This window comes from Rhinolophus sinicus, linkage group LG12 (assembly GCF_036562045.2).
Source record: "Rhinolophus sinicus isolate RSC01 linkage group LG12, ASM3656204v1, whole genome shotgun sequence".
NCBI classification, from domain to species: Eukaryota; Metazoa; Chordata; class Mammalia; order Chiroptera; family Rhinolophidae; genus Rhinolophus; species Rhinolophus sinicus.
In genome coordinates, this window is record NC_133761.1 from 40361855 (window position 1) to 40385043 (window position 23189).

The 23189-nt window shown below is 39.1% G+C and overlaps 1 protein-coding gene across 9 annotated transcripts in view; it reads left to right on the top strand.

The window, feature by feature from the left end:
- Nucleotides 1–12205, top strand: part of RUNX1T1 (RUNX1 partner transcriptional co-repressor 1) — a 182301-nt gene extending 170096 nt beyond the window's left edge. For all 9 annotated transcript variants that reach the window (XM_074316318.1, XM_019718441.2, XM_019718440.2 and 6 more), the window contains one exon: nucleotides 8304–12205. In XM_074316318.1, the coding sequence (XP_074172419.1) occupies nucleotides 8304–8579 (276 nt within the window). In that variant the 3' untranslated portion in view covers nucleotides 8580–12205. The remainder of the gene's footprint in view (nucleotides 1–8303) is intronic.
- The last annotated feature ends 10984 nt before the right edge of the window (nucleotides 12206–23189 follow it).

Genomic DNA, 23189 nt, shown 5'->3' on the forward strand with positions numbered 1-23189 from the left:
AAATAAAGAGGCAACCAAATGAATGGGAGAAGATTTTTGCAAACAGTGGCTCCGATAAGGGGCTAATATCCAAAATATACAAGGAACTCATGCAACTCAACAACAAAAAAACAAACAACTCAACTGAAAAATGGGCATGGGACTTGAAGAGACATTTCTCCAAAGAGGGCATACAAATGGCAAATAGACATATGAAAAAATGCTCAACATCACTAATCATCAGAGAAATGCAAATCAAAACCACAATGAGGTATCACCTCACCCCAGTCAGAATGGCTATCATCAACAAGACAAATAGTAACAATTGTTGGAGAGGCTGTGGAGAAAAAGGAACCCTCATACACTGTTGGTGGGAATGCAGACTGGTACAGCCGTTATGGAAGGCAGTGTGGAGGTTCCTCAAAAAATTACGAATAGAATTACCATATGACCCAGCAATCCCTCTCCTGGGTATCTACCAAAAAAATCTGAAAATGTTTATACATAATGACACTTGTGCTCCAATGTTCATTGCAGCTTTGTTTACAGTGGCCAAGACATGGAAACAACCAAAATGTCCTTCGATAGATGAATGGATAAAGAAGTTGTGGTATATATACACAATAGAATACTACTCGGTGGTAAGAAAAGATGATATAGGAACATTGTGACAACATGGATGGATCTTGAGAGTGTAATGCTGAGCGAAATAAGTCAGACAGAAAAAGCAAAGAACCATATGATTTCACTGATATGTGGTATATAAACCAAAACAACAAAAGAGCAAGACAAACAAATGAGAAACAAAAATTCATGGACATAGACAATAGTTTAGTTGTTACCAGAGGAGAAAGGGTCAGGGGATGGTAAGTGAGGGTAAGGGGGATCAAATATATGGTGATGGAAGGAGAACTGACTCTGGGTGGTGAGCACACAATGGAATTTATAGATGATGTGATACGGAGTTGTACATCTGAAATCTATGTAATTTAACTAACAATTGTCACGCCAATAAATTTTAAAAATAAAAAAGAAAGAAATTGCTTTCTATACTTTCGCTGATTCCTATGAGTTCAGGTAGAGTAGACAGTACTGTTGTCTTCATTTTGCAACTGAAAAAAGCTGAGTCTGAGGATGTTAGGCCTTTGCTCATGGTTTCTCAGCAGTTAAGTGTGAGCTAGACCTCAGCCCAGGCTGTCTGCCTATCAGGCCACCTCTAAGTAGCCATACAGCAGTCGTGGGAATTTTTTTCCTGGTTGTGTACTGGGGTATCTGTTTCCTCATTGGATTTCCTTACTATTACTCTCACCTAGTTCGCTAACTTTACTTGGGTTTATAGAATAATCATCATTATTGTAACAGAATGATGTTGGACTTTGGGCAGACATCTAAGCAATATGATGTTTTCTGTAGTTTCTCTTTTTATAGTATATTACATATTTCACCAAGAATGTAATGCCAGCAGTAGCATAAATCAAAAGAAAGGAAATTTGCCAAATCTGGCCATTTAAAACTGTTTTTTATTTTTCCTTATTGATTTCCAGTTCTTATACATATTTTTCCAGTGAACACTGTCAGATTGGGCCTATTTCAAAACAACCTGCAACATCTCTTCTTTGAGATTCATAACTTGTTTTAGCATAGGTGACCAAAGCAAGTGACTGGAAATGAGCATAGAACAGATAATAAATAATTGTACTGATCTGACAGTTTTGAGCTTTAAGCCACCAAAGTGATATTTCCCCCCAATTAAATCAGCCTTTATTCATTATTCCTACGTAGGTGCAGAGCTATACAGTATATATCAAAGTTGGGCAGTTTTGTGGCACATATGTAGAAACACTGACTGTATCTTTAAATTTTATATTTCCAGAACCTGCTAAGCTCTAATAGTGTGAGCAAGTCACTCTGAGAGGTTTATTTTGATTACTCCTTCTAGAATTAGTGGAACCTGTGCAGTATGGTCCAAACTGTGAAAATGCCTCCCGAGTGGACTGTGTAGAATGTAGTTACTACATAGTTACTACACGGAGGTCTTGAAGCATGGCTCCTGTTAAAGCCCTCATGATCTGATCAGTCCAGTTGATCCCCAGAATAATTTGGAGCTCCCAGAGCATGTGAGCTGTGGTTCTGTGTTACATTAAGATTTTTGTTTGTTTGTTTGTTTGTTTCATTTATTAAAAGCCCAGCTATTTGAATCTATAAATGTTCATGGTATAACGGGTCGAGCACCAGACTTGGAATAATCTTGAGTGGTTCACTCCTGGAGGTTTGGTTTTCTCATCTGTAAAACTGGGATAATGTTTAGGTGACCCACTTGTAAAGTGGTTGAGAGGTGCAAATAAGATGAGTAGAAGTATTTTATAAACAAGTCACCTTACAAATGAGCAGTGTATATATGTAAGAAAGGTGAAAAATCAACTAAGAAGCCATTTTAACCAGAAGGACGGGGAAGGAATTTGGACACTAACCATGAGATTGGAAAGGAAGGAAGAGAGACCATGGAAGCAAGGTAGGTGGGGTATGGCATTGAGTGGTTGCAGAGACTTAAAGAAAGGAGTTTCAATAATATGACAGGCTTGGGCAAGTCAACACACTGACGTGGACCACACAAGAGTCAGAGTTAGGGAGAACTGACTGGGTGACAGGAGCATCCTGATGGAGCTACAGAGCAGGCAGCTCAAAGGAAGAGACTGCAGCTCAGGAAGGAAATGAGACCTGGAAAAACAGGTTTGAGAGTTATTTTCTTACAGCTGATCATTGAAACCACGAAATCTGACAAGGGAAAGTGTGGGAAAGGAAGTATACTGTCTTTATGTCAGCTTCCTCCCTTGCCAAACAAACAGAAGAGGAAGAAGTTAAAGTATAAAAATCAGAATTTTAATCTTGAAAACCAAAGTCAGAGGGAATTTCAATAGGGCGGTTTAAAAAGGAAGGATGGGAAAATGGTCAGTAGTGGTGACTCCTCAGAAAGTCTGAGGACAATGAGGGTGGAGAAAAGGTTATTGGTCACTAATGAAGTAAAAGGGGAAGTAAGCTAATGTTCCCTCTGTGTAGCTGTCAATTCTTGTTGGGGGGGAGGCACAGGGCCACAGGCTTTCTAATTCTAAAGGTTGTACTGTATAAAGAATGTATATAGGATTGTTTTCTTTCAGCCAGTGCCAAAAGGAGGAGGTGGTGTTAGTTCCTGCGATTTATTCAGGACCTACTAAATATCAGCACGGTGCTTAGCACTGATACAATCCTGAATAACCCTGCAGTTATTATTCCTGCTTTACAGGAACTGTCGCCCTAAGAGGTTAAGTGACTTGCCTGTGGTTCTAAAGCCACTAAGTGATGTAGATGGAAGTGAAACCCAAGAAAGGCTGACTGAAGCCACTCAAAATTGGAAGCCATTTCCATTACACACCATGATACCTTTTCTTTGGTGCTCCAACTACCTGGTCCAACTTCTGTTTGCTTTCAGGAGCACCCTTCTAACCTTATTCCTGCCAAAACAGGCATTAAGAAATTGACAGAATGTGGCATTTTGGAAAGTATTTGGTTTGCAGTCCAAAGATCTGGGTGAATCAAACCTTAGCTATGTAATGTATTTGAGAGTGGTTTTAAATTGTCAAGTGCAATGCAAATGTAACGTGAGCTTTAATGTGAATTTAAATACCTTCTGTAGAGTCCTTTTCATTTTGGGATTTTTTTTAAAGATTTTATTGGGGAAGGGGAGTAAGACTTTATTGGGGAATAGTATGTACTTCCAGGATTTTTTCCAAGTCAAGTTGCTCTTTCAATCGTAGTTGTGGAGGGCGCAGCTCAGCTCCAGGTCTTGTTGCCTTTGTCAGGTGCAGGGGGCGCAGCCCACCATCCTTTGCAGGAGTCGAACTGGTAACCTTGTGGTTGAGAGGACGTGCTCCAACCAACTGAGCCATCAGGGAGCTCAGCGGCAGCAACCGGCAACCTTGTGGTTGAGAGCCCACTGGCCCATGTGGGAATCAAACCAGCAGCCATCGGCATTAGGAGCACGGAGCTCCAACCGCCTGAGCCACTGGGCCGGCCCCTCATTTTGGGAATTTTAATTATCAACATTCTACTTAATTTATTGAGCATCCTTTGCATGTGAGAATTTTTTCTGGAGGATTTAGGTGTGGGTATGTAAAATATGGAGAAACTCAGGAGGAAATGATTTGTTTTTTTGGAAAAGGAATTTCTAACAGTAAGAACCAGAATAGATATTATTTTGCTGGTAGGGCAGAAAGGCCATTCTTTGTATATCTAAAATAACAAGTTGAAATAAATAGTTTTATTCTTAGGGATGAAGAGAATTGCTGATAATGAAACAAAATATCAATAATCTTTGACATGCAGCTTTGGCATTCAAAAACTTCAATCCATCATTTCACTTCAATCTGTAGTATTATATACTTAGCAAAGGGGAGCATTGTGTTCAGCCTCATACTCTTCATCTGAGTCTAGCCTAACTTTGGTCAATAGACTGATTCTCATTTTTCAAATAGGGAATAAAATATTATTTATGCCAAAAAGGAAATATATTATCACAAGTAAGGGAAGACTGAAGTACCATGAGGTTTAGGAATGAAATTTGCTATGAAATAGTATTCTAGAGCCTTATACACTATTGTGGTAATTCAGTCACCAGCATCATTCCTTCAGGGACTGAAAGGGAAGCTCAGTTATTTTAAAAAATAATAAAATAGATAACAAATAAATAGAGCAAGTATCAGGAAATACTAGCCTGAATATAAAAAACACAAATTGAAAAATGTAAAATTAGATTATACCATGACCACCTTTATCCCTGCCCTTATGGATATACCACGGGTATTATACACAATTTGTAGTTTCCACCTTTATGAACCAGCAGAAAGCTTAGAAACTTAAAATGATTCAGGTTACAGTACTTACAGATTCTGCACATTCCACTATTCCCAGAAGTGTGATTGTTCAGGGGCTGAGTGCCACTGGTCCATCATCAGTCTTGCAGGTATGGATTAGCCAACAGGAAATCCGGTAGAGCCATCTAAGAGGAATATATTAATAGAAGTTACTTTGTCTGTTTTCTAATGAGCTTTTTAAAAGAAATGTGCACTTTGGAGTATTTTGTTAGTTGAATACTTGTGCTAAGGTTTCCTGCTCATTCATTGCAATACAATGACAAGAGCAATAAAAATATGTAGGTTTTTTTTTTCCCATTAGATCATTTGAATTGCTCTTTGTTGTACCCTTCCTACAGCTAAAGGTTGTTTTTGTCCCAGTGGTAGGTGTTAAATCAATGGGATTGAACAATTTGGGAATGGGACTACAGGTAAAACTAGCCAGAGCCCTTGAATCCTGGGTAAGAACGCAGCCATGCTAGGCAAGAAGGCTAAGTTCCCAGCAGCTTCATGATCCAAAACATCTGTTTCTATATTTGGCACAATTCCACTTTTTTATTTGTAAAATTGTTCCTATCTTTGAAAACACTTTAAAAAATAAGAAGTCTCCATTCTGCCTCCTCTTTCCACTCCCCAACACATGCATCTATAATTACCTGGTTGAATGTGTGTATTTAATCAGTTTAAATTGAGAAGGTTGCCTAGATTGGATTTCAATCTGAAGATGGCATTGAGTACTGGGCAGTTACCACTGTTGTGTCTGCCAAAATGTACCTCTGCCAGAAAGAAGATAGGACTCACATCAGGGTATTTCCTAAAGAAGCCACTTGACGCAGATTAGATATTTAATTTCCTTAAAGTATTATTTTGGATCTGAGTCTATGTTCTCTAATAGGAATTTTCTGATATAGTTTCACTTACTTGCTGAGTATGTTCCAGGATCCAGCTGGCATTATTCTAAGTGGCTAAACCTCAAGAAAATAAAATTCATTCTGTGTACCATGTCATACCTCACTACTCTGAAGGATGGGCCAGGCCCATGTTTGTTCACATCTTTGTGGGCTCATTTGTACATGCAAAGCAATTGAATTAATTTTGAGAAAGAAGGGCTTCTAGTTATGGCAGTGAAGCCTCTGGTCAGAAGTATATACCTTTTGAGTTATTTCCTGGTTAAAGTAGAAAAAAATTTGTTCAAGTACTGATTATTAATTTAATTTCATTTTTATTTATGACATTAACATAGATTTCCTCAGCTATGTTCACCTCCTACTGAACCTTTTTTTTTTTTTCCATTCCATTGATCCATAATTTCTGAATGGTAAAGATATAAGAATGTAGAGCCGGACTCTTTCTAAAAGTTTTAAACCAGAGTTTTCTAATTTACAAGCATCCAGCCCTTGAAACTTTAGGAGCCCTGTTGTTTCTTAGCAAAGTTAGGATGACTGCTAAAAATCCCTTTGCATATTTTGCACAGTGGTAAAGCCATACAAATCAGGGTAATGGGCTGACAATCCAGTGGTGTATTTTCAGTAGGCTTATGAGCCCACCTTAAGCCAAACAACCAGCATGCTGAAAGTAAAACAAATGCAGGGAACACAGAGGAGATATTTTTAATATCTTTATATTAATATATCAGGGTTTCAAAAATGTATTTTAATTGTGACACAACCATCACACACATACTGTCAGCTGGGTGGAGTTACCAGATTATAGCCAGAGAAAAATCAAAATCAAGGAAGATAAAGAATAAGACACAAAGATAAGATCACTATATATAAAGCATTTCACAGTGGGGTTGATCTTACCAAAGGAACTACTGTACAAACGTTTAAGTTGGCTTCCTGAGGTTTCACCCCTCCTAGAAGGACCCTGTGGGCCCTGTTACTTTCAGTCTCCTCCCTGTCCTTCCTTTCCTTCCCTAGGATCTATCCCACACAGGTGATCTTCTGTCTCTAGTATGTTGTGTTCTGATTCAGTGTGTTTATTTCAAAGTTTAAATCTCAGAGGTGACCTCATTTGGGCTTTCCTCACTTCTTGGAAAGCACCAGACATTAGCAGTGGGCTTGCTAGGGTCTAAGTTTTTAGTTCCACTTTTTGGACTACTCAGAGTTTCTGAGGTGCAAATGAGCTGCAAAGGAACTCCACCAGCTGGAATGTATTGTGTACAAATAAATCCTCATTTTTTACCCAGGTTTAGTATTTCTAGTTTTTCAAAGCCAAATTAGGTGTAGTCAGATTCATTCATTTCATAAATATTTATTGAGCACCTGCTGTATATCAGGCACTGTTCTGGGTACTTAGAGCATATCACAGAACAAACAAACCAAGGACTCTAGCCTCTAGGGAGTTGAAGTCAAGGGAATAGTTTGAGTTTGCATATCAGGTACACTGAATAACTGATGACAATGGGAAGAACTAAATACATGTCTTGCTCGCTCTCTCTAGTCTGTGATTGAGCAGTGAATAGAATCCTCTATCTTCGTCATTATATTTCTTTGAATCTAATATAGGGTTCTATAATTCCTTTGTAATTTTTATTAGTATCTAGAAGGAAGAAGCTTCTGCCCAGAGTGATATATTTACATCTGAACATGGTGATATTGGTATTAGAAGGTAAAAAAAAAAAAAAAAAATTAGATACAACAAATGTTAGTATAGGTGAACAAAGAATTTAGATATGAAGAGAGCCAAACCTAAAAAGAACAGATTTTATAGTAAAACTGGAAAGGAGCTTCAGCCAGTTTGTTAATATCATACTAACTGTTGGCAGAAAAGTTTGGGCAGTCATCACACCAAAACCTGCACTTTCTGTGTGTTTAGTGTACACACACATACACACACCTGGGTTTTTCATTCTTACCACATAGTTCTTGATAATAAAGGGTCAGTGTTGCTGTGGGATCAGAGCCAGGAGAGCAGTTTCCAGGCTCTCGGCCTTATGTGGAAAGGTGCTGGCTCAGGTAGTAAATGGCCATCAACTGCGATTGGATGGCCATCAGCTATGGCTAGTTGGCCGTCAGCTGTAACCAGTGAGCCATTGGCCACTAATATAACTGCCGTGGCTATGGTAGCAGAAAATGGGGGCTAGCAAGAAGATGGTGGCTGAGCTGGCAAGAGCGGATTGCAGTTAGCATGGAGGATTGCAGTTAGCAAGTGGGATTGGTTGGCAGAGAGAAGTGGACGGCAGGTTGCGGATAGTGTGGCTCCTGCTTCCTGTGTCTCCAACCCTGCTGCCAGCGAGAATATAGTGACTCCCCCATCTATGGCTCCGTGGATGTTCCTCTTTGACCATACCATATCCTGCATTCTTATGTGGGGAGTGGGAGCTGAGACCCGGCAGGACATCCCTGCATGACAGCTGCCTAGGACATTTTTTTTAGACTTTGTTCTGGATAACGTATTAATTTGGGATTTCACTTTTTCTGTCTTCTCCTTTAGAGTTGCTGGAATTGTGGCCGTAAAGCGAGTGAAACCTGCAGCGGCTGTAACACAGCCCGATACTGTGGCTCATTTTGCCAGCACAAAGACTGGGAAAAGCACCACCACATCTGTGGACAGACCCTGCAGGCTCAGCAGCAGGGGGACACGCCTGCGGTCAGCTCCTCCGTCACGCCCAACAGTGGGGCTGGGAGCCCGATGGACACACCACCAGCAGCCACCCCAAGGTCAACTACTCCGGGGACCCCTTCCACCATAGAGACAACCCCTCGCTAGATGTAAACTCAAAACTGTCAGAGGAAAGACAACACAACCAACATGAAACCAATTCCTCATCCTCAGATGCTCAAAGTTGTTTTTTGTTGTTGTTGTTTGTTTGTTTATAGACGAACTATGCTATTTCAGTACTTCATCAAGAGATACAGTACTAACCGTATCTTGAGGTAGTAGTAAAATAGAAGGCCAGTAACGGGTCGTAATGACTTATTGTGGATAACAAAGATATCTTTTCCTTAGAGAACTGAAAAGAGAGCAGAAAATATAACATGAAATGATAGATTTGACCTCCTCCCTGTTATTTTCCAGTAGCTGGGATTTTAAACTAGATGACCTCATTAACCGATGCTTTACCAAACAGCAAACCAAGAGATTGCTAATTGCTGTTGAAAGCAAAATGCTAATATTAAAAGTCATAATGTTCCTGATATATAACAATGGGGGAGACAAAAGAGGAAAACCCTCAAGGGCATGAGCATTGGCTACAGCAGTAGACATTTTAACAAGAAGATGAATGGCATCCATGGATGCTAACTGAACTTCGAAGACCCGCTACAAAACACACAAATGTGTAGCATACTGGAAGGAGAAACAGATATTCAGTTTTTTCCCGTTTCTAAAAAGAAATGATATCCAGGTCAACAGAATGAAAAATGAAAGGATGTTTGCACTGGGATGCATGAATACAGCAGCAAGGGGAAGAAAATGCCATAATACAAAAGGCTCCTTTACACACACACACACACACACACACACACACACACACACACAAGTTAAGAAACAGCCTGCAGTTAATTAGCATTCTGACAGCTTTGACATCAGCCAGCTGCCCTAAATAACCTTTCAACGTTTCTTCACTTTTGTAAGGTTCCACAGAGTAAGACATTGGGTCTATTCCAGCTCATTCATTTTATATTGAAAAATAATTTTCAAAAAATGGTGGCTCCAGCCCCAGCCGCTTTCCAAATTTTTTCAACCTCACCCTGTTTGGATTTTTAATTAAAAACTAGTAGTTCTCTTGGTGTTAAAACACTCTGTCCTGTGAGGTTTCAAATGGTGTTTTTCTTGTAAATGTGTTGGACAAATGTGAAGATGCATTGTAGTTTAACCATATGCCCACATTTAGTCTCTTTATTCCTAGTTGGTGAGAACCTGTATCTTTCTATGCTGCTTTTATATCTGTATGTATTAGTGATATTTCTCTAATAGTTCAGGGGGGATAAAAAGGGAGGGGGGACTTTTTTGGTTGTTCTCTAGAAAAAAAAGGCTATCTTTCGGAGCTGCTATTTCATTCTCTATAGGATTTTATTTTTTCCTGAAAACCAGCATGTTTCACGGAATGCTAACATATTGGTGTTTTTGTAAGAGGGAATGTATATAAATGTATTTTGCACTGTCACAATGACTCCCTAGGCATGCTTTTTTTTTTTTCCAGCAAACTTTTTTAATATGCTAGAGCCATTTCACCAAGTTTTGCTGTAGCATAGAGTAGTAGTGGAATTTTTCTTTTCTTTTTTTAAATATCATTATTTGGGACTTTCTTTTTAAAAAGTAACAAGATATCCTACTTAAAAATAAATGACAGTGCATGCATATTGCTGTAAGGTTGTTTCAGTAGTTCTAATTTTACAAAAAAAAAAGTCATTAGAGCTCCAAATGCTGAGGTGTAGACTGACAGCTTTAACACTGCTGAATGCCAGGTTATACAGTATTCTTACAAAAAGGGAAGTCAGCCAAAGACTGATCTGATGGACCAAAATCAGAATTTTGAAAAGCACCAGTACTACTTTCCAAATGATCAGCAGGTTAAACATGTTCAGTCAGGTATAGTGTAAATTCACTAACCCTTCATTGTCCAGGGTCCAGACCAGAACTACTTATTAGTTTTGAAAACAGTCACCCAAATGTGGTTGTGTGCTTTAGGGAAAGTCAGCAGTGCTGCAGGCAGTGTAGACAACCAAAGTTTTCCAGGCTGGAAAGACATTACTCCACATAGATAAACACACCAGGCATTTATTGAAAAATCTAAAATGATCCATTAGATTTTTTTTTCTGGATGTAGCCCTTAGATAGAGTTTTAAATGGCTTTTCAGTATCTGCATAGAAGCAATCCAAAATCTGCATTAAGTTTCTTAAACCTAACTTTTTAGCATTTTTCTCCCGTATTTTCATATTCAAGTTGGTTTTAATTTTGTTTCGGTGCTGTGTTTTCTAAATGGCTTTTTAGTTTAGAAAGTTCTGATGAACAAATAAATACATCTATCTGCGTGTTAGAAGTCTCTGCCAGCACACCTGCTTAAAGTGAAATGAAAGCACATAACCAGGCTCTGAATGGTTTATATTTTATCATGGTGCTCCCAGAATCTTTTGACCTCACTCTGATTTCTAGTCTGCTTATGACACTGGACAGTCCTTTCTTACAGAGCTATTATATGCTCTAGGCTACGAAGGGTTAAATAATCCCAAAAATGAGGTATGTCATACCCACACGTCTTTATCTCTAGAAGCTGTGATGTATGTGAAACAGCACTGTTATTCTTAACACTAGTGTGTAAAATAAGGATTAGTACAGTACGTCTCATTACTTTTAATTCAGGGCACCCTGAGTAAAACAAATACAAAAAAAAAAAAAAAAAAATCCCTGACTCTGAGCTCTATCTATCTCCTCCTTTCCCTCTTCCTCCTCCTCTTCCTCTCCTCCTGTTTTGCTACATTCTCCTCAGTGGCAAAAACTTTCACTCTACCTCTGACAGCATGTATATTGCACCAGTAGCTAACAAAAACTGGTCTAGTCAAACCAAATGGGCACAAAAGAACCAGGATACCAAAAGTTAAGCTCATACAGCTGCAAACCATATCACTTCTTGGTAACAATGCAGACCTCATAAACCTAAAGAAGAGAAAGAAAAGAAAACTTTTGTTACTTTCCTTTTCTGCTTGTCACTTATGTACAGGCTATGTGAGAGTATAATTTGTAGGTATAACACATTTTTAAAAAATTATCTTCATTGGATAGAATCGAATGGTGGTCGCTGATAGGAATAGGGCGTCCTCTATCTCTTATCTCTGTCTCTGACTCTTCTCTTTTCTCTGTCATGAGAATGTGTGTGACAGGACCACCTGTCTTTTCAATTTTTTTTCACTTTTTTTTTTTTTATGTGTAGGTGCATGTCTTGGGGATTTAAAAATTTCAAGGCTGGTTTACTTACGCAAAGCATGCCTACGTCTGGAATACTTAGGGAAAGAAAGTGACTCCATGTTGTCCGAATTCCTCAAGGGACAGAAAATAATTGGAGACTGTTGAAATGCAGATTTGAAGTAATTTTTAAAAATATTATGGGTTCTGCGACATTGTGAAAAATTAAAGTTGTTGTGCAATACTTAATTCAGACATGTACCACAAGTTAATGGTAGACTAACACTGGGGGGTGGGATCTAGGCATCATGCTTTTGTCAGCATACTCTTGAGCTTTTAAGTCTACTATGTCTGAACTGTGGTTTCTTGTTTATCCTTTTTTCCTTAGTTGGACTGTAATGTATGGTCTGTCAACCTGTGAATCTTTAAAGTATGATTCAGGTATTGTTGTATTCTTTACTGTGTAATAAAACGTTTTAAAAAATTTGTATTCTCTGCCTCCCCTATCCTGTGTGTGCCATGGCTGTCCAGCCAGTGGCCCTGACCTGGGAGTCCATCCTTGGAGGTGCTGAAGCACATCTGTAGAGTTTATTCAGCTACAAAGCATGCCTGGGTAACAGGAATTGGCTCATCCATGACTGGTGAATAGGAAATGAAGTCAGGATAATGCCAAAGTCATGTTAGTTCGGGGGGGGAGGGGTGTTACACAGGCAAGAGGAGCTGGAAGAGTGGGAGGAGAATTACAGTCTTCCAAAGGAAAGGAGAACTTGATTTGCTTAGTTTAGCTGCTGCATAAGCAAGGTAGCAGAAGCCCGTTGGGCTGTGTTTTTGATAAAATTAGCAATGAGTGCCTACATCTTTCTAGAGCGGTTCATCCTAACCTTATGAGGCTCTGGCTCTTCTGTTGTTCAGTTCCCTCAGGCACATCTGAGTGGCAGATGGTGCAGAGCTTGCTTCCATCTGCCTTGTCCACCATCCTTCTCTAACTAAAAGATGCCAGCATTTTCACTCTTGTTTTTGTACATTGTTACATTGTGGTAATCTCCAACTTTGCTGGGCCATCCAAAGCATCCCCTCTGACACCCATTTTTTCACATTCTAGTTGTAAAATTGGTTAGAATTTGAAGCCCCTACCCTGTCCCCCGCCCCATGAACCCTGTTAATTTTCATGTGTAATTTTTATGACACAGGATTTTGTTTTGTTTTTACTAATGTGTGTACTACATTGTAGCAGAAATACCTCTTCACCCTGAATGTTCCCAACTTTATGGGCCAGAAAAGTAGTTGCAAAGAACAAGAGGTCAAAACATACGCAAAAACCTGTGTTTGGGGAGAGGGCATGATGGTGGGTGCCGGTTAAGTGGGAGGGTAGCTTGAAACCATCTATTTAGCTTCTTCCTTGTGCCATTTGGTCCTTGTCTAACTTGTCTTCCTGGGAAATATAACTTTTATCACATTTCTTCCTCCAGGAACTTAGCAATACCCACAAGTGAAAAAAAATACAAAACAATTTTAAGTTAATAATGAACACCCCCCCTTCCCCACCCATCCCTACTGTGAAAGGGTTGGTAAATTAATTTGGTAGTTAATGACCTATTTTAGTAAAGACAGGCCAGCCTGACCTATGTTGCCTATCCTTTAAAGTGATAATGTATTTTTTTTCTCTTCAAAATCAAACAGGCCAGAAACTAGCAGACATGAACAGAAATGAGACCCACTGAAGTAATTCCCTTTTAAATAGATCTTGAAAACACCTCTGTGTTGTTTTCATGCAAGTGGTTATGTTGGACAAAGAGGAAATGCTTTGTAGTCTACATGAAAGATTAGCAAAATCCAGAGACTGGTAGGTGGTGTTGATGTATTTTATACCATTATAAAACAATGTGTCTGCCATGAGAGAACGTACAGCTATTTTTCAGAAATGGGTGTGGAGGGAATGAACAAAGGCGTACTATTCTGTATAGGTGTTGAAACCCTTACTCCAAGGTGAATAAATAAAGTTGTATTTGCTCAAATCTGTCCCTGGCCAATCTGTTCTCAGTCATACTGGAGAAACTGTGTCAGACAAATACAAAAAATGTTTTTTTTCCCATTTCTCCTCTTCATAGAAACGGGTGTAGGGCCAAGGTAATTTGGTAGTTTGCTTTTGGAAATTTCACGTTCGTATGACATTTGCTGAAAACACTTCAAGATTATACATGGGAAGCCTATGAGAACTCCTTAAGATCAATACAATATAATTGTCTATTTTACTATAATAAAAATTGCATTTGAAGGGGGAGAAACTTCAGATGGATAAAAGAATATCTGCTTTTATTTTTTTTTTTAAATAAAGTTTATTGGGGTGACATTTGTTAGGAAAGTTACATAGATTTCAGGTGTACAATTCTGTATTACATCAACTATAAATCCCATTGTGTGTTCACCACCCAGAGTCAGTTCTCCTTCCATCACCATATATTTGATCCCCCTTACCCTCATCTACCACTCCCCTCCACCCTTACCCTCTGAGAACCACTAAACTATTGTCTGTGTCTATGAGTTTTTCTCATTTGTTTGTTTTGTTCTTTTGTTGTTTTTGGTTTATATACCACATATCAGTGAAATCGTATGATTCTCTGTTTTTTCTAACTGACTTATTTCGCTTAGCATTATAATCTCAAGATCCATCCATGTTGTCACAAATGGTCCTATATCATCTTTTCTTACTGCCGAATAGTATTCCATTGTGTATATATACCACAATTTCTTTTTTTAAAATTTTATTTTATTAAATTTATTGGGGTGACAATTGTAAGATTACATAGATTTCAGGTGTACAATTCTGTATTACATCATCTATAAATCCCATTGTGTGTTCATCACCCAGAGTCAATATACCACAATTTCTTTATCCACTCATCTATCGAAGGACATTTTGGTTGTTTCCATGTCTTGGCCACTGTAAACAAAGCTGCAATGAACATTGGAGCACACATTTCTTTATGGATAAATGTTTTCAGAGTTTTTTGGTAGATACCCAGGAGAGGGATTGCTGGCTCATATGGCAATTATATTCGTAATTTTTTGAGGAACCTCCACACTGCCTTCCATAATGGCTGCACCAGTCTGCATTCCCACCAACAGTGTATGAGGGTTCCTTTTTCTCCACAGCCTCTCCAACACTTGTTACTATTTGTCTTGTTGATGATAGCCATTCTGACTGGGGTGAAGTGATATCTCATTGTGTTTTTTATTTGCATATCTCTGATGATTAGTGATGTTGAGCATTTTTTCATATGTCTATTTGCCATTTGTATGTCCTCATTGGAGAAATGTCTCTTCAGGTCTTCTGCACATTTTTCAGTTGGGTTGTTTGTTCTTTTGTTGTTGAGTTGCATGAGTTCCTTGTGTGTTTTGGATATTAGCCCCTTATCGGAGGCACTGTTTGCAAAAATCTTCTCCCATTCAGTTGGTGGACTCTTTATTTTGACGATGGATTCTTTTGCTGTGCAGAAGCTTTTAAATTTCATATAGTCCCATTCATTTATTTTAGCTTTTACTTCCCTTGCCTTTGGAGTCAAATTCATAAAATGTTCTTTGAACCCAAGGTCCATAAGTTTAGTACCTATGTTTTCTTCTATGCAGTTTATTGTTTCAGGTCTTATGCTTAAGTCTTTGATTCATTTTCAGTTGATTTTGGTACGTGGTGACAGATAGCAGTCCAGTTTCATTCTTTTGCACATGACTTTCCAATTCTCCCAGCACCATTTATTGAAGAGGCTGTCTTTTCTCCATTGTATGTTGTTTGCTTCTTTGTCAAAAATTATCTGTCCATATGTATGTGGTTTTATTTCTGGGTTCTCAATTCTATTCCATTGGTCTATGTGTCTGTTTTTCTGCCAATACCATGCTGTTTTGATTATTGTAGCACTGTAATACAAGCTAAAGTCAGGAAGTATGATACCTCCATTATTGTTCTTTTTTCTTTTTTTTTTTTTACATTTATTGGGGTGACAATTGTTAATAAAATTACATAGATTTCAGGTGTACAATTCTGTATTACATCATCTATAAATCCCATTGTGTGTTCATCACCCAGAGTCAGTTCTCCTTCCATCACCATATATTCGATCCCCCTTACCCTCATCTCCCACCCCCCGCCCCCCGCCCCCCTTACCCTCTGGCAACCACCAAACCATTGTCTGTGTCTATGAGTTTCTGTTTCTCATTTGTTTGTCTTTTTCCTTAAGATTGCTTTGGCTATTCGGGGTCTTTTGTGGTTCCAAACAATTCTGATGATATTTTGTTCTATTTCTTTAAAAAATGCCATTGGGATTTTGATAGGGATTGCTTTTACTTCTTAATGCTAATGTTCTCATTTTGTAGTTCTGTATTCCACTGTCAAGAAAGAGATAAATTACACAGTGAGAATATGAGGCAGTGGGGAGAACATGGCTGCCTAGATGCCATGGCAGTACCTACATAAATCAATGGCTACTGCAGCCCTTTTCAGTGCCTAAAGCAGGACTAAGCTCCCAGTTAGCACCCAATAAAAATTAATTGTAAATACAACCTTGAGTCTATAGCTAGAATAATGTGGTGCCAGTTTTTCCAGAAATGAACAAATTGCCTGAGTTACAGAAAGCAAGGGAAATAATTTAACTGGCTGAAGCAATGTTTTGCAGAGGGAAGATTAAACTATATGCAGCTTGATCAGACAGTGATGAAGAGGCAGTGTGACCACTGTATACAAACATCAGAGGATATAAATGCCAAAAGGGTGCAGGAACTGTTCAATTTATTATCTGACAGGTTTACTATGATTATTGGTGACACACACATACTTAACTGTTACAGTGCTCTGTTAATTTATTCATGTGGGATGCCTCTAGCAGGGCATTAGAAAATCCTTTGGGATTTCAGACATATAATAGCCCACAGTGTCAACTGGTGTAGTCAGGACCTCATGGTCTCACTTCTGAGCATTTAGGGTTCTTCTAGGCTTTGGATTCCCATCTCTCCTCCCTTTTCTCACTGCCTTGCTCAACCTGAGTTTCTTTGCTCTCTTTAGGTCTCCCATTTCCTCTCCTACATCTACAGACAACAGACCATTTTATATTTGAAACTAGTTTCCTTCTTTTATATTAGTACTTTATCAGATCATACTTGCGATCTTACTTAAAATCCTACGAAGGCCCTTCTGTGAAGCTTATCCTAAACTGAAAGCAAGAGCTCTGTTCACCCTTGTTATCTCAGAACCAAAGTCCAGGCACCATGTCCCCGAGATGCCAGCAAGTCTGCCAGCAACTTGCTGCCCGAGTTGTTCCAACAATGCAGAGATATCTAAGATCCAGAAGATATAGTCTCAGTCCAGAGCTACTCTGACCCAGTTGATATTACAAGCAGTTGATATTATGATTGAAAATTCCATTCCACTTCCTTCAAGCATAATAGTAATTGGTGATGATAATGTAGATAATGACAGTAGGAAAACAGTAGGGAAAGTTTCACATAAATGTTATGTGACAGGAGCTAAAAATGGGCAAAAGTTGACCATGATAATACTTCATATACTGGGTCCAGCAAATTAGTGCATATACTTTCTTCAATATACAATTGTTTCTCAATTATTTGGAGATTATCCCATCTCTCTAGGGAGTTCTTGCTTTCCATTTCCCTTTGCAGATATCATTGTCACTATTTAAATGATTCCTGGCAGATCACCACAACATTGTGTCATGGGCTTTCTGGACTTGGAAAGAGTTTTTTCTTTTCTTAAAAACGAATGGGAAAATGGACAACAATAACAAAATAAACCTACAACAACAATCACCACTTCAGTATTAGGGAAAATTGGATGTCAATTAGTCCCTCCCAAATGCTATTATACTTAGTTGCTTCAAAATAACCTGTTGTGCCAATTAAAAATAGATTTCTGGGCCCCACTGCTGACCTACAAAATCAAAAGCTCTAAAGGGACACTGTGAATAAAATAAATCTCTGTTCTCCTGGAGCTTATATTCCAATGGGAGAGAAAGATAAACAAGTAATTAAATAATAGCTACTGATAATTGCTAGGAGTAAAAAAAACAACAACAAAAAAAAACCATGAAGCAGGATAGGGAAATAAGCAGTGATGGCTTGAGGGTAACACTGTGTTAGTCTGGATGGCCCTGGAAGGTCACTCCAAGGGAGTCATGAACCATGGATATGGAATGATCCATGTGAACATCTGGGAGGAGAGCATGCCAGTCAGAGGCAATATGTGTGAAGGCTTCTAGATGGGGACTAGCTGGAGGATTTGCAGAAATGTCAATGGTGGCATGTGTAAGAAAGACGATGACAGGGCTGAGGCCAAGTGAAGTGTGAAGCAGTTGCCTCTTTTCCACAAGGCCTTGTAGGCCACATGAGACATTTTTGTTTCCTTCTAAGCAAGATATGCATCCACATTTAGGGGCTACTGATGACATGAAACCATCGTGATCCTTGTACTTATTAGAAAACTAAACCTATCTGACCAAAGGGTTGGAGAAGGCAAGTGGTCATCATGGAGCACGCGGCAGAGGCTACAAAGGTTTCTAAATCAGTTCAGCTCATAAGTCATCTGGGGATCCTGAACTTGCTTCATGGAATGTTCTCAGTAGGAGCAACATAAGAATGAGGTCTAGAAGATGCCATGAAAAACAGTGTAAAGGTGCTATGGTCTGAATGTGCATGCCCCCGAAATTCATATGTTGAAACTTAACCCCCAAAGTGATGATATTAGGAGGTGGGGCCTTTGGGAGGTGATTAGGTCATTAGGGTAAACACTCATGAATGGGATTCATGTTCTTAAAACAGACCCAGAGAGATCCCTACCCTTTCTACTATGTGAAGACGCAACAAGAAGTCTGTGATCCAGCGGAGGGCCTTCACCTCATCATGCTGGCACCCTGATTTTGGACTTTCAGCTTCCAGAACCATAAATAATAAATGTCTGCTATTTATAAGTTATGTAGTCTGTGGTAATTTTTGTGGCTGCCCAAATAGACTAAGACAGAAGGAGAGAACATTCCTGGCAGAGGTGCCTCTTACAGGAATAGACACTGGGACCAACATGGCATGCTTGGGAAGAAACATATCGCTGAATTTTGCCAAAACATAAGAAATGAGGCATTGCTGGTTTTTTGTTTTTGTTTTTGCCAGAGGGAGGGAGTGTTTCATAATAGTAGCCCTCCTTAGGATTCTGATGATGGCTTGACTTTCTTCCTGTGTGTAAAAAGTAAATAAATAAATCATTGAGTCTTTGTTTACTTAAAAATGAGGCAATATTATCTTTGACAAAGAGAAAGATTTTTGCATTCCCAATTAAATTTGTTGCAAACTCTTGTTTTCGATGGTGTATACTGCTATTTAAAACCTATTTTCTGAAGGTGTGATGAAGGATGAAGTGCAAAAAAACCAATAGCAGCCTTTTTCGATTCTACTTATTATAATTGTGCATTTTGCTGACAAAGTCACAGACAGTAAAATTAAGGCAAGTGCCAATTGCCCATTTTCGTAGGAAATACTACGTTCTCTTAGCTTTAGCAAAGACTTTGAAGAATGTTAGTAAGGTAATTCTTTCTACTATTCTGCTATTTACTACTGTCTCCATAAAGTAAGCATAAAATAATAAGTATGACTGAGTTTTGTGGAATTAAATATAAATAGTATATATGCACACACATAAATACATATGCATGTACACATACACACATATATACATCTACATATTACACACACTATCATGTCAGTTGTGATTACTACCTACTTTCATAAAATGCTCTTACAAAGTTGTCATCTAAGTTAATTACAGTAACCTGGTCACCTATGTTTCTGAGCGAAAAATATTAAATTGAATATAAAATGTGCTTTTAAAGGTCTGAAAAGTTGATAATCCATGGCTGAAATAGAAACTACTGATCAAAGAGCTATAGCTTGGTTAATGAGTAACCCAGCATTTCTCAAACTATGGTCATTGGAACTCTGATTCCAGAAGTCAGTAATAGGCACCCCATGTGGAAAAAATGTTTAAAGCATTCAATGATCATCACATGGGTAACATTATAATTTGTATCCCTTAAAGGATCTGAAAAGTAGCATTGGAATAATCAGGTAGTTTTATGTACTCTGACATTTCCCAAACTTATTTGAACACTTTCGCAAGACACTTATTTATATGAGCTTTTGTAATATATTTTCCCTTCCCTTCTGTCACACTTATCATAAACAAGACCTCACGTAGAAATAAACCTTACCACTGCCTATCCTTGTATTTCATTTACAAAGTTCAGTTCTTTATTATCCCTAAACACACACCTAACTGACCAGTCTTCCCCAAATGCAACTTTTAAAATTTGATGAATTCAGAAACCTTCATTATCAGCTCAGTTATTTTCAGAATAAAGGCTGAACTCCATGATCCAGATTCAAGGCCTTAAATAATTAATTCTCCTCCCTCCTTTCCACTTCTAGACACCACTACTCTCCTCAACAAACCTCTTTACCAGTCATACTTATGTATTTATTGGTCAATTAGATATCTTCTTCCTGCCTTTGTGCCTTTGCCCACACCCTCTATACCACAAGAGTGCTCCTGATGCTCCTCTCTAGTGGAAAAAGTCCCCACTGGCTTCCAAGTCTCACTTAATTCTCTTCTGTAGCACAAACAAAATCACTGCTTTCTCTGTACTCTTCACACTTAGGCCTTACTTCTTATTTCACCCATGGGCAAATGGACAGTTAAGAGTTTGAGTGTTTAAGAACAGCATAGGATAAGAATCGATTTGTTTACTAAGTTTGCCTAAATGTATGAACTTAGACAAGATATTTAATCTCTGTCTGCCCCAAATAACTTTTAGAAGTAGTTATTATAAATTGAAAACTAACTTATAGTTACCATTTCATGTTTATGCTTTGTATGTCTAAGCATGTTATAAGTACTCCTATCTTTTATTCTCCCAGTGCTACTGATAAAGGCCCTTGAGAGTCACAGAGGGAATGCTCTACTGTCTCCATCACCACCCATTCTGTTTTGTTTGCCCATACACAGGTGATAGCAAATATCTCAACACTGCCACCTGGCCAGCAGAGATTGAAAGGAGCTATTTGTTATAAAACACCTCAATTTCAGATATGTTAAAATGCAAAAGACTGTGTGTCTTAGAGTAAATTAAGTATGACATTATACCCATATTACAAGTGAGATACAAACTAGTTAAATTCTTTCCCTCATTATAAAGTTAATGAGCACAAAACCTCATATTAGAACCACTTTTGAAGCTTTATGTTTGCATAGTGTACTACCTCTCTTCAATTAAATGCCTTCCCAATGAATCAAATCAGTAAAATCCGCTGATTCCGGGAAAATGGCGGCGTGAGGCGAGCCTTTGTAAAGCTCCCCTGGAATTTACAACGAATCGAACAACAAAAACTCCACAAAGGACTCCCTGCACAGCAGACAGGCAAGACGAAGAGGCCCACTACCGAAATCACCTACAGGTGAGAGATTCGTGCGAGCGGGTGGAGGAGGAGGAAAGGCAGAAGTGCGGAGACCGAGCGGCGCGGGCGCAGGACGCAAACCTAGCTCAGTGCTCTGAGCTCGCTGATTCCCGGAACTACCGCAGCTGCAGGAAAAGGAAGAACTCAGACTGCTAGGGCTCCGCTTATGGCCCACAGGGCTGAGGGGACAGCATATAACACGGCTGAACCCAACTCTCATGGCAGAGACCTCGGAGAAAAGACAGGGAAAAAGCCTGAAAATGGTGGTTTAAGCCCTCACTGCCCAGCAGAGAGAGGAAGACTTAGGCACTGAGATAAGGCGCCCCCTCCCTACCCACCCAGAGCTCGCCCCGCCCCCACCTGCCTGGTGCTAGAAATGGAACAGTAGCAGTGTCAGAGCAAAAGAACAGAATATTTGCTGTTCTGACAACTGTGGGCCACAGACACATTCACAGCCCAACTAGTTTCAGCAAAGGGGAGGGAGCTGTGGAAGCAGGACCGGCTGTGGTGGTGGTTGCCGCCATTGCTCTGGGCCACCTCTCACAACTCACCCCACCCCTGGCCCCAACTATCTGGGTGGATCCCTGCAGGAGTCAACAGAACTGCTAAAACATACGGGCTCTGAATCTGGAGCTGGAAGAGCTTTGGAACATCAAAAGCTCTCCGCATACCCAACGGGACACTGTGCCCTGTGACCTAGATGAACTATTAACAGAGGAGAAGCCCGTACATAGGGAATCCCTCCATTGTGTGAGAAGCTGGAATAGTGCAGAGAAAACATAGCACTACCGTGTGGGACAAGAAAAATAAGCTGCAGTTGGAGAAAAAATAAAACATTCTACCAACAAGTACTGGAAAACAAAAAGACCGCTTCCTATTAACGTGTTACAGAAGACGTTCCTGTAGATGTCTAGGAAGAGAAATAGTAAACCAGTAATCACCATGAATAACCAAGGCAACAAGATAGCTCAGAAAGAAAGTGAAAAATCTCCAGAGAAGGCACTTAAAGATACAGAAATATGTGACTTAAATGAGAGAGAATTCAAGATTGCAGTTCTGAAAAAACTCAACGAGATACAAGAAAACACAGATAGGCAGTTAAATGAACTCAGAAACACAATCAAAGAACAGCATGATCATTTTACGAAAGAGATTGAAATTTTAAAAAAGAACCAAATAGAATTTCTGGAGATTAAGAACTCAATAGAAGAAATTAAGAATGAAATAACCAGCTTAGGTAGTAGAGTTGACCAGATGGAGGAAAGAATCAGTGACATCGAAGATAGAAACCTGGAAATTACACAGATAGAAGAAGAAAGAGACTTGAGACTTAAAAGAAATGAAAGAACTCTACAAGAACTTTCTGACTCCATCAGAAAGAGCAATATAAGAATAATGGGCATACCAGAAGGAGAAGAAAGAGAGAAGGAACAGAGAATATATTCAAACAAATTGTCGATGAGAACTTCCCAAATTTGTGGACAGAACTGGACCCTCGAATCCAAGAAGCAAATAGAACACCTAGTTACCTCAATCCCAACAGGCCTTCTCCAAGGCACATTGTATTGAAGCTGTCTAAAATCAACGACAAAGAAAGAATCCTCAAGGCAGCCAGGGAAAAGAAGACGGTAACTTACAAAGGAAAGCCCATTAGATTATCATCAGATTTTTCAGCAGAAACTCTACAAGCCAGGAGGAGTGGAACCAAATATTCAAACTATTGAAAGAGAGAAATCATGAGCCAAGAATAATATATCCAGCAAAGATATCCTTTAGATATGAAGGAGGAATAAAGACCTTTCCAGACATACAGAAGCTGAGGGAATTTTCTAATACACGACCTGCACTACAAGAAATACTAAAGGAGGCTATTCGACCACCATCAACAGGGACAATTTGTGGCAACCAAAACATAAAAAGGGCGAGAGTAAAGGCCTGAACCAGAATATGGGAATGGAGAAAGTAAGCGT